This window comes from Struthio camelus, chromosome 32 (assembly GCF_040807025.1).
Source record: "Struthio camelus isolate bStrCam1 chromosome 32, bStrCam1.hap1, whole genome shotgun sequence".
In the NCBI taxonomy this organism is placed as follows: domain Eukaryota; kingdom Metazoa; phylum Chordata; class Aves; order Struthioniformes; family Struthionidae; genus Struthio; species Struthio camelus.
In genome coordinates this window covers 4,778,162-4,790,203 of record NC_090973.1, presented here as the reverse complement: position 1 = coordinate 4,790,203, position 12,042 = coordinate 4,778,162, and the positions used below count along the sequence as shown (strand labels likewise).

Sequence of the window (12,042 nt, the reverse complement as noted above, 5' to 3'; positions counted from 1 at the left end):
CCTCGTCCCTCAGGTGCTGTGGCTGCTCCTCTGGGTGCAGCCCTGCAGGGGTAAGTGCCTGCTTCCTTGTCCCACAGCCCTGGGACCAACGGGCACCAGTGGGGTCATCGGGATCCCTCTGGAAAAGGGGTTTCATCCCACAAAGCAGTGAGACAAGGGGCGGAAGGTGCTCAAGTCCATCCACCCTGTGTGTTTCCTTGTGCTTCTCTGGGTGGGAGAAGGGTATTTGTGCTTCCAGGGCTCGTGTGCTTACAGCAGCTGGTGCCTAAGTGTGTTTATAGCTACCTGATCTTGGGCACCCTTTTGGGATGCCTTGTTCCCCCAGCGCTGTGTCCCTGGAGCTGGCAGTGGGTCAGCTGTAGACTGCAGCACTCAGTGATTCCTAGGGCACAGCCAAGCCCCAGAGTGCCTCGGAGGGTTTCTGTGCTGTTCACTGCCCTGTGGTTGGGGTGACCCTCACCTGAGGAGGGGCAATTTTTTCCCCCCAAGAGAGAAGGGGACCAGGGTGCCTACACCCACAGCCCAGCAGAGAGGTGTCCTTCCCTGGCCAAGGTCAGGGGCTGGATTCATGCCCGGGGCAAGGGGGGATAGAGGCTGGTAGGAATAATGGGCATCATCTTGGTGCTCCCTGGGGACCTGGAAAGTCCTATGGGAGGTGGGTGAGGTTGAGTGGTGCCTAGGGCAGACAGTGGGCAGGGGGTCTGGGGGCTCTGGGAAGAGCAGCAGTGTGTGTGGAGGCTGGGGGTTCAGGGCTGTTCATGGGATAGCAGGCTGGGGAGGAGTGGGTGCTCTGTGCAGAGCCTGACACAGTGTCCAGGTGGGCATGGGCCAGGTGGAGGGGTGGGAGGAGGTGCCAAAGGCTCTGGAGTGGGAATGGCCCAGCAGGACCAGAGCTGGGCTTCCCCCAGCCCAGTGCAGCATGTGGGGAGAGGAGGGACCCCGACACTGCCCCAGGACAGCCCAGAGGGGAGAGGGATCACACCCCAGTGCCTGGGACTCGACCCTGCGCAGGGGACGTCGCACAGCCACAGTGCTGGGGCTGGGTGCTCTCCTAACAGGACCCATGTCTGTGTTTGAAGGTTCTGCGGAGGTGAGGCTGGAGGCTGGAGGCAGGCGCTGTGCTGGGAGAGTGGAGGTGAAACACGAGGGCCAGTGGGGGACAGTGTGTGGCTTTGGCTGGGACATGAAAGATGCTGCTGTAGTTTGTAAGCAGCTGGGCTGTGGATCTGCTCTCCAAGCCCCTCGGTATGGATATTTTGGGCCAGGATCTGGCCCAATTTGGCTGAGTCGTCTTGACTGTCAAGGCACCGAGACTGCCCTGTCTGAGTGTAGTCATGCCGGTTGGGGTAAACATAACTGCATTCATGCTTGGGACGCTGGAGTGATTTGTTCAGGTAAGGAGTCAGACATTGCCTCACTTTTGGGGTTGGGCCTGGGATCAGGGGACTAACCAGGCTGTGCCCTGAAGGAGAAACGCATGGGTACCAGAGGAGGCCCTGACATGGCTATTCTGGCTGCCAAGCTGGGACTGTTGCTGCTGATGTCCCTGGGGAAAGCCCCAGGTGATCCTACTGCAGTGCTGCACAGACCTCGTGAAGGTCCTGGGGGGCTCAGCCCACCCTCAGGTGGTGCTTCAAGATGGGAGATGAATCCCCCATCCCTGTGTGAGGGGGCCTCTCTTGGTCTCCATCGATCTCCTCCTGTTCTGCCAGGACCTGGCTGGCAGTGCTGGGGGTGCCCATGCCCCAGACACCAGGGACAACTTCCTTGGCACCCCAGGGAACGACAGGAGAAGGCCAGGGCCGCTTGGGTCATTCCCCTCACCAATGCAAGTCCCTCGGTTGAACCAAAGGGCTTTTCAGAGGGGAGAAGAGCAGGGCCTGGGGCAGAGGAGCAGGGTGGCATGCAGCACCTCGCACCCCATGCCCAGGGCTGCCCCACGAGGACTGGTCCCATGCAGGCTCGGGGCTTGGCGGCTGCAGGGCTGTCGGCTGCTCCCTCCCATGTCACCACATGCTCAGGCCAGCCTTGCAGGGTCCCCAAGGTTGTCACAGCCCCACACCCCTCCCCGGGCATGCGTCAGAGGGGGCAGCTGGCCCAGACACTGACCCGGTTACAGCTGCACCATTTCTGTGCCTGGGACATGTCTCCCTGCACAGACACCCCAACACCCCAGGACACCCCCGGGAACAGGTTGCATTTTGGGCTGCTCCAAGGTGATTCCTCAGCCTGGCCCTGAGCTCCCCAGAGGCTGAGCAGGCTGCAGCAGCCGTGAGTGCCTGGGCCCATTTTCCTGGACCAGGCGCTGCAGTGCCCAGGGCCTGTGCTGGGCAGGGCTGGGCGTCTGGGGCAGCAGCATTTCCCTGAGCAGCACCTGTGGCTGTGAGGTCTGGGGTAGTCACCAGTCCTGGGTGCTGTGTTGGGGGTGAGAGGAGGTGCAGGGGGCCCTGAGGGGTTTGTGTCATCAACACCCACTGACAGCTGCTGCTGGGATGTTTGTGGAGCATTTTGGATGTGGCTGCCTTGGAAATCATGTGGGATGCAGGTATATAACTGCCAGAAGCCTCTGTGAACTCCCTGTCATCGGTGGGTTTTTCCAGGATTTGTCCAGCTGGTTGGAGGAGACAGCCCCTGCTCAGGACGTGTGGAGATCAGAGATGGAGACCAGTGGAGAACAGTCTGTGACTCACACTTTGATCTCAAAGCTGCCAACGTTATCTGCAGGGAGCTGCAGTGCGGCACAGCCCTGTCCGTCCCTGGAGCAGCTCCCTTTGGAGAGGGGGTCGGTCCCATCTGGGACAAAGAGCTGCAGTGTGTGGGGAATGAATCCCTCCTCCCCTCCTGCCCCAGGATGTCCCTCAGCAACCAGACCTGCAGCCATGCGAATGATGCTGGTGTCACCTGCACACGTGAGCATTCAGGGAGGAGGTGTGAAATGCCTCCCGTGAGCCGTGCGCTGTAGGGTAGGGGAGCAGGGAAGCCACTGTGCTCAGCGTGGTGTGAGTCCAGGAGGGGTGGAGTCATTGTCTGCAATCTTGAAATGATGTGGAAGGAGGAGAAAGGGCTGCTATCCCTTTGGCGTCTCCTTGAACACCTGAGGGTGCAAGAGCACAAAGCCCTCCTCACTTTTTCTCCTCTTTCCCCAGAATACACAGGATTCAGGCTGGTGAATGGCAGCACGGCGTGTTCGGGGCGGGTGGAGATCCAGGTGCTGGGGACCTGGGGAACCCTCTGTGACTCTCGCTGGGACATCCCCGATGCGCACGTTCTCTGTCATCAGCTCAGTTGTGGGTTTGCTGAGTCCGTTCCTGGAGGAGGGCATTTTGGGAGAGGAACCGGCCCTGTCTGGAGAGACACCTTCCACTGTGACGGGACCGAATCCCATTTGGGACAGTGCCCTGTGACTGCCCTGGGGGCCTTCCCATGCTCACATGACAATGATGCTGGTGTTGTTTGCTCAGGTGAGTTCAGGGAAAATGCAGGATTAACTAAACCTGCCCCTTGTGTGTGACACAGCAACTCAAAGCAATGACAAACTGAATTTCTTCCTGGAGAAGCCCTGGCTTCCAGTGGAGGGGTTCAAAGGGCTTTGCCAGCAGGCAGACCATTTTACCTGGTGAGAAAGGAGGAGTGAGCACAAAAGAGGCATCTCTGCCTCCCCAGGGCAGACAGTTCAAGTACCGGGGGCGAGCATGAGGCCTGGGCTCCTCTACTCTCCTCCTGCAGCACAGGCACAGGATGAGGCTGCAGGACACAGTTCCCTCCTTCTAGCAAACAGCCCCTTCCTAGACCTGCAGAGAGTGCTGCAGACCTCAATCCCACTGCCCGCAGGGGCTGCCCTGGGTGCATCCAGCAGGAGCAGTGCCTGAGGCTGAGCTGCACAGCAGGGCTGGGATGTGCCCTCGCTTCTTGTCAGTATGCGTTCCAAACTCATGCTGTTTTGTCAGAAAGACCCCCTCCTCCTGCTTCCGGCTGAGGACACCAGCTCCCAGTCCCCGATCCATGAGGATGCAGAGGGGCAGAGACGTGTGGGCTCTCCCCTGGGTGTCACAGCAGGGGCTAGTCCCAGTGTGGAGACAGAGCAAGGCTCGTGTTCATCCTGTGCATGATTAGAGTGAAAAAAGACAACAAATCCCTTGGAAAACTGCCATCCTTGAGCTCCTCACTGTGAGCTGGATACGGATGGGTGAGCTCCAGGGTGTCCAAAGGCATCAGGAATGGGAGACACATGGCAGGGTGCAGGGCTCCTCGGTGTCACAGAGAGTCCAGGGCATTCCCCCTCTCTCTCTGGGCAGGGCCCTCTGGCTCCCTGCGGCTGATGGATGGAGGGAGCCGGTGTGATGGGCGAGTGGAGATGCCCCTGCATGGGACGTGGAGCAGAGTCCTGGATGACCAGTGGGACATGAACGATGCCAGCGTGGTGTGCCGGCAGCTCCAGTGCGGAGAGGCAGAGCAGGCCTACAACCCACCAAAGCCGGAGCGAGGGAGGGGCCCTGTGGGGCTGAGAAGGGTCCAGTGTGCAGGGAAGGAGACTCGCCTGACCCTCTGCAACACCTCGCTGCCTGAGGCAGCGCTAGCAGGAATTGCTGAGGATGTGGGGGTGGTTTGCTCGGGTGAGTCGCTCTGACAGTTCCCGAAGCACTGCACTGCCCCGTGCCGCAAGGCCTGATGAATGGGGTTTCTCCTGGCTGCAGGGAGCCGGCGGGTCCGGCTGGTGAATGGGACAGGGTGCTGTGCTGGAAGAGTGGAGATCTACTACCAGGGCACCTGGGGGACCGTCTGCGATGACTCCTGGGACCTGTCCGACGCCACCGTCGTTTGCCGTCAGCTGGGCTGTGGGGTGGCTGTGCAGGCGACCGGCTCTGCTCGTTTCGGGGGAGGCTCTGGGCAGATCTGGCTGGACGACGTGAACTGCTCCGGGGGTGAAGCTGCTCTCTGGGTCTGCCCTCACGGGGGCTGGGGGCAGCACAACTGCAGGCACAAAGAGCACGCAGGAGTCGTCTGCTCAGGTCTGTGCTGGGAGTGGTGATGGGAGCCTGGTGCCCGGGGAGGTAGGGATGAGGGGAGAGCAGGGCATGGCCGAGACTGCCCCTGGCTGCCCCGAGCCCCCTTCCTGCCCCCGTCCTGGGGACACCTGTGCACTGTCCCCATTGGACCTCGTGAGGGTTATAGGGAGAGCCCAGCCGTCCGCAAGGGTTAGAGGGGAGGGCACTGCTGCACCTCAGGGACTTCTCTCTGCTCCCTGGGTGAAAGGGTGACTTGCCAGCAGTGCCCTCTGCCTCTCTGAGCCCTGAGGTAGCCAGAAGGGTCCCTGCTTCTTGGAGTAACCCTTCCTGCCCATGGATGCTGCAGAATAACCTGGGGCATTGTCAGGGGTGCTTTAGGTTTCTCTCTCCTCACCCCCGGACCAGCTTGTTCCCTCCAACTTTGTGCCTTTCCTTCCAGAGTTCATGGCCCTGAGGCTGGAGAACAGCGATGGCTGCTCTGGGCGCCTGCAGGTTTTCTACAACGGGACATGGGGCAGTGTTTGTTCCAACTCGATGACTCCTGACACCGTGTCCCTGGTGTGCAAAGAGCTGGGCTGTGGAGATGGAGGGTCCATTGAAATAAATGTTCCAAGTGGCAGGGTGTCTAGCCCCACATGGCTGGATCGTGTTGAGTGTGGGAAGACAAACAGCTCCTTTTGGCAGTGCCCCTCTGCTCCCTGGAACCCACAGTCATGTGATGACCAACGAGAAGTGACCCACATCACCTGCAATGGTAAGGCTGGAGCTACCTGGGCACAAAGGCTCACACCAGGTCTTGCTCCCTGTTCAGCAAGGTGCAACGCAGAGAAAGAGCTTGGAGTGGCTTTTACTTTGCGTTTCAGGCCGTTCTGCTGTCAGTGACACAAACACAACATCAGCTCTCAGAGTGACACACATCCATCAGCAATAGCTGTCCTGAGCTCCCTGCATAGCCCAAGGAGAGGCAGAGGCACCTCCAGGCAGTGCCTCTTCCACCTTACCTTGGACACTTCCGGAGGTGCCTGTTGCTCTCTGTTGCCCGTAGAGAGGGCCCAGACAACCACCTATTAGCTTGGGAAGTCCATGCAGAGCATCCCACTCATGGCTGTGGTTTGCTGAGGGAATGGGAAGGGAGAGAGTGCAACCAGTCCTGGAGGCTGAGGGTTCTGTAGGAAACAGGCCCTGGCCAGGGCACTGCTGGCACCGGAGCTCAGACAAGCCTCCCCTCTGGCAACATCCGTCTGTTCCATTGCTAGTCATTAGTCCTTGAAGGGTGAACAGTCAAGGGCAGCCCTGGAATGCAGCGCTGTTATACACTGCATTACTGGGAGTTTCAGCTGTGTCCATGACCAAGGAGGCACTGGGAGGTTCACGCACAGGTCAGTCCTGCTCCCATCTGCATGACCCCCATGAAGCAGCCCCTTCAGCACAGTATTTCCTTCTGCAGGGAGACGACCAGAAACCTCCTCAGCCCCAGTGGCCAAGTGCCCCAACTCTACGAGCTGCACAGGTACTGCTCCTCCGTGTGTCCTTCTTCCCTGGCCAGGCTCTCCCAGCTGCCCCAGTGATGTGGGGGTTTCTACCTTTTCCAGAGATGGAGAAGATTCGTGCCGTGGGAGGAGAGGACCGGTGCTCGGGCAGAGTGGAGGTTTGGCACCATGGCTCCTGGGGGACAGTATGCGATGACTCGTGGGACATGAAGGACGCCGAGGTTGCATGCAGGCAATTGGGCTGTGGCCCTGCCATGTCTGTCGTGGGGGAGGCTGTGTTTGGGGAGGGGACGGGTTCCATCTGGCTGAAGCAGGTGGAGTGCAGAGGGACAGAGCTATCTCTCTGGGACTGCTGGGCCCGGCCTGGGGACAGTGATACCTGCCAGCACAAGGAAGATGCTTCTGTGAATTGCTCTGGTGAGTGGCAGCACTTCATCCCCTCATTTTGGGACATGTTTCCCCAATTGGGTCCTCACAAGGCCCCAGAGCTCGTCAGAGGAAGAATGTCCCTGGGGAGGTCAGGTGTCTGGTGGCAGGTGGGGAGCAGCTGTTGTGGGAGCAGCTGTTGTGGGGCCAGGTGTCGTCAGGCCTCTGGCCATGGGACTCCTGCATCCCGTCCCCCAGGCGCATCCCCTGGGCTGCTGGTGCTGTTGTCCCCATGGCCCAGAGTAGAGGGCCCTGGGCCTCTCCCGGGGACCCAGAGAAGGACAGTTCAGATGGGACTTGTAGGGAACATCTGCAGACACACACACACACACGCACACACACACGCACACACACACACACATGCAAATGCATCTTTCTCTCTCTCTCTCTCTCTCTGCTCTGCAGCAGCACCCAGGATGATGACAACATCACCCCTCCGAGCAGGTAACCTCCCCTGTTCCCTGGGGGTTGATCTCCCGAGGGCCAGGCTGTGACCTGCAGCCCGAGGGAAGGGGCTCTGTGCTGGGGTGCGAAGCCACAGAGAAGAGGCTCTGGGGTGGGAGTGGGTGGCTTTGGGGAGGGCTGTGATTCACCCGGCAGTGTGGAGCTGCCCCTGACCCACCCCTGTGCCCCTTCCCCATGCTGCCATGTGTGGGAGGGTCAGGAGTGGGGTGTCCCTGGGCCCCTACCTCCCCCAGGCCAGAGGCTGCCTCGTCCATGTCCTTGCCCATGCAGATGCTACCCAGGTCCGTGCGAGGGAGAGCGGGAGAGTCTCGGTGCCTGTTGTCATCTGCATCATCCTGGGGGCCCTGCTCTGCCTGCTCCTGGCCCTCCTGGTGGGGCAAGTGCAAAGTGCCAGGGCTCAGCGCAGAGGTGGGTCCTTCCTCATTGGTCCCAGGGTGGACGATGCCTCTTGGCAGCCCCACGGGTGCTGTAGGTTGTCCATGAGGGGCACAAATGGAGCTGGGGTAGGGGTGCTGCCTCCTGTCCTATTCCCTGTCCCTTCACTGTCTGGCTGTGGGACACCAGCAACCAGGAGAGGAGAGAGCCCAAACCTGGGAGGAGATGGTGATGAGTGAGGAGATAAATTGCAGCAAGGGGCTGGGGGAGATGGGAGCAGCAAAAGACATCTGAGGATGCTGCTGTCCATGCTCTGGGCAGTGCTGGAGGGGAGGCTGTGGGGCAGGAGTGGTGCCGGGAGGAGCGCAGGGCAGGGGGGATCTCTCGGTGTGGGTGTCCAGTCCTTGGGCTGCTCCCTCCATCCAGCCTTGCCCACCCGTGGTGGGGCAGGGGCCATGCTATGGGCCCGTCTGGCAGAGAGAGGGGAGCTCCCTGGGGAGAGGAGACTTAGGAGTTGCTCCAGGGTCAGACCAGGGACCAGACCCTGGGCCAAAAGGGGCATGGGGCTGTCTCTGAAGAGATAGCATGAGGGTGACATTGCCCCAGGCCATCTCCCCAGGGATGCTGTTGTCATTGGGGACGTGGCTGTGGTGCCTAGACAGAGCAGTGGGGTTGGGCTGTGAGGTCAGTCCTGGGCTAGCCCAGGGGGAAGGGCTGGGTGACCGCGTCGGGGTCTGATCTCCTGTCCCCATGTCTCTGTGCCAACCCTGCCTCTGTCTCAGGCTCCAGGAGGTCCCTGGAGCCCTTCTCTGAGGCCGTGTACCAGGAGATCGACTACAGCTGGGCGTGGGAGAAGGAGGCGCAGTTCAGTCACTCAGGTCGGTGTGGGTCCCTCGTGGGAGGGAGCACGTCTGCAGGGCCCTTTCCCCTGGCCTTGACCCAGGGCAGGACCTTGGCAGCCCCCAGGCCAGTGGTCCCCGCAGCGCTGGGCCATGGGGGTCTGAGGGGAGAGCAGCGCAGTGCTGGGCTCAGGAGAGGAGCTGCCTCCCCACCAGCTCTGCCTGTCCCAGCCCAGGGCACAGCGCCTCCCTGCCTGCCCCACTGCACCCCGAGGTTGTGCCTGGTGGGTGAGGGAGGGGGCTGTCCCCAGGCAGCTTGGAAAGGCCCTTTGAGATGAGGTTGTCCCATGGGAGCAGGAGGAGTCCCTGAGCCCTCCTCCCCGTGCAGTCCCTGCTGTGTGGGTGCCCATCCCCAGCAGCACTGGCCATGAGCAGGGTCATCAGGGCTCACTCTGATAACACCTGCTGCTCCTCTTGCCAGGCTCCTCTTCAGAGAGGTCCCTGACCAAGCTGCAACCCGAGCCTAGGGACAGTGAGGAGGAGGATGGTCCTGGGTCAGCACCAGGTAATGGAGGGGGAGACAGAGGAAAGGTCGGTCTCTCCTCCCTGTAGCTGTGTGACCAGCAGCAGCGTCACTGAATGTCACCATCGGGGTGGGGAGGAATCGCCCTCGGGAGCGTCTCCAGAGCCGTACAGAGCGGGCGAGGGTCAGACGTGCCCATCTGAGCTGGGTGCCCGCAGCCCTGTGCCCTACGGGGTCACAGGGGGACTTCCTGGGCTTGACCTGTCCCTGCCTCCAGCAGGCCCCAAGCTCGCCCCAAGGAGCCGAGCCGCAAGGCACCGGCATCTCCCCAAGCACACAGGGAGTCTCCACAGCCAGCTCTGGTGCAGAGCCTGGCACTGCCGACCCTGCGGCTGGGTGAGAGGGGTCCCTGCTGTCACACACACGCTCCTGCGACCCCAGGGGAGGTGGGCAGGATGCTGGATCTCCTGTGACCCCACCAACACCAGCAGCTCAGCCCCTCCTCGTTCCTGCACGCCCTTGCTTCCTCTGCTCTGCGGGAGGGCTCTTCTCATTGCCACCTGCTCCCCTCTTCTTTCAGATGTCCCTGTTCTGCCCAGAGGTGACCCAGCAGACGGCTATGATGATGCCAGGGAAGTCTCTGACCCTGGGGAGGATCTTGTTCCTGGGCAGGGAGATTGGGAAGCACCCAGGGAAGCGGAGGAGGGAGTCGGACCTGGGGAGGCCCAGAGAGGTGAGGGGGAAACACAGTGGGGCTGGGGCCTGGGGTGCCGTTCGTGGAGCCCGAAGAGTCGCTGCACTCTGAGAGCTCGACCTGCCGGGATGGGGAGGGAACCTGCCCCAGGAGTTTTCCTAGTGGGGAAACTGGGGGGAGATAACAGGCTGAAAATCTCAGGGAAATGAGAGGAGGGGGAGGAAGGGGATTTACAGCCCAGGAGGGGCACACGCATGGGGCCAACTGCAACACACCGACCTTGCTGCTTCCAGGGGAGAGCCTGCACTCTCGCAAAAGTGACAGAGCCCCTGGAGCCAAGAGAGCTGCCCTATCCCTGCCCCCCGTGGACACGGGGTACGATGATGCTGAAGAGGCATCTCTGGCACATCCCCATGAGGACACCAAGGCTGTGAGACTGGACCCTGGTGCCAAAAGGTCCCCGAGCCTGGGGCCAGGGGAGCCCACCTCTGCCATGTGGTTGGGAGCTCCTGGGACGGAAGAGAGGTCTGTGCAGCTGGGAGAGCCCTGAGTGCCAGACACCAGTCTCCCTTCTCCCACTGGTGTCAAAATTTTTTCTGTTAGAGCATTTTTTTCTATTTTCATGTCTCTACTTTTACGCCATGCATTGGTATTTGTTCTTATTAAAACCATTTGGGAGTTTGCTCCAGAGCTGGTGCTTCCCTCCCCACGTGTTGGGGTGTCTCCTCGAGACTGATCAGGGAGAGCAAAGCACCAAGAAACTGCAGCAGGGAAGGGGCACGTCTTGAGAGCAGCAGGCTCTGAGACAGGATGTGCGCCTGCAAGCGCCCATGGTCCCTGGAGGGTGGGAATAGTGAGCAGTCCAGCTGGAGGATATTCCTGCTGGCAGAGACATTTCCATCCTGCAACCACACGCAAGAGTTTCCAGCCAAAGTGGGTCTCTCCGCAGGGTCCTGTAATGCAGGGTCCCGTAATGCCCCTCTGGGCAGGGAGGTCCAGACTCCTCACCCTGGGAGTGCCCCTGCTTGCTCTTTTCCCAGGGGCTGTGCCTGGGCCTCCCTGACCCAAGGCATGGTGGCCACCACAGAGCTGCAGTGACAGGGTTAGCCCTGCTTTGCCGCCCCACAGGAGTGAGCCTGGAGGTGACAGCAGGGCCCTGAACACCCCAGCCAGCCCCAGAGGGCTCATTGCCCAGGGATCCCCTCCCCACAGCAGTTGGGAGGCAGCTCTGCTTCCCGCTGCCCCAGCACATGGCACAGAGCAGGTTGTTTGGGTGCCCGGGGCTGGGATTTCCCCTCCTCTGGCTCTGCAGGGACTCCTGTTTCCAGGGGCTGCTCCTGGTTCCCGCAGCCCTCATGGACCCCCGAGCACTCCTGGCACAGCCCAGAGATGGCTCCTTCCCAGCAGGCAGCACCAGGGCCCTGGGCAGCTCCGGGACCCCCCAGTCCACCCCCACCCCTCTGCCCTCCTGCTGCTGGGCTGCGGGGGCAGGAGAAGGAGCTGCCTCGCCTGGGGTGCCAGGTTGGGTCTGTGCAGGGGAATATCTGTGTGCAGGGTGCAGGGGACAGGAGCAGGCAGCGGTGGGAAGGGACGTTTCCTTCAGCAGGGCAGGAGGCAGAAGAGGAAGAGGGCAGGGGACTGGAGAAGGGATCACCCCAACACACGGGCTCCAGCCCAAAGTCATGGATCAGCCCCCAGCCTCGGGACGGGCCCATCCCCGAGGCTGCTCATAAGGGCGTATTTCGATGGCAGAAAACATTTCATGTCCATCCCTAAAGCTGGTGCCGATGGGCGCTGAGACAGGATCCCTGTTCCTAGGCCGGGATTTTAATGGGCTGAGCCCCACTGCCCACAGGCGAGACCCTCTCACACAGGAGCCAAGTGGGGAGGAGGGTTCGGTGGTTGTGCAGCATCTGGCACCCAAACTGCCCTCCCTCCTCCAGATGGGGGCAGGTCTCTGATCTCCGCATCCCGCTGGCCCTTCCTGAGGGGTTCCCCATACCACACACTGATGGGCAGTGGGGCCAAGGCCGAGCATACAAAAACACACTCCACCTTTGTCCTGGCTCATTTCCTTTCCTGCACTGAGCTGACACCTGATCTACTCAGAGAGATCTCCTGCAATGGGGAAGAGTCACCAAATGCCTCTGTGTCTGGATCTGTGTCTGTATCTATAGGATCTATGTTAATATCTAAAAAATTTTTAACATTAAAAAATGTTGAG

At 60.9% G+C, this 12,042-nt stretch overlaps 1 protein-coding gene across 1 annotated transcript; it reads left to right on the top strand.

The window, feature by feature from the left end:
* Positions 1-6: 6 nt before the first annotated feature.
* Positions 7-12,042, top strand: LOC138063462 (antigen WC1.1-like). Its single transcript, XM_068923090.1, has 15 exons — positions 7-50; positions 1,080-1,394; positions 2,601-2,909; positions 3,147-3,461; positions 4,296-4,613; positions 4,695-5,009; positions 5,446-5,760; positions 6,454-6,516; positions 6,599-6,913; positions 7,328-7,366; positions 7,658-7,795; positions 8,545-8,640; positions 9,083-9,166; positions 9,705-9,857; positions 10,112-12,042. The coding sequence occupies exons 2-15, from the start codon at positions 1,184-1,186 to the stop codon at positions 10,366-10,368; spliced, it is 2,928 nt and encodes a 975-aa protein (XP_068779191.1). The 5' UTR covers positions 7-50; positions 1,080-1,183; the 3' UTR covers positions 10,369-12,042.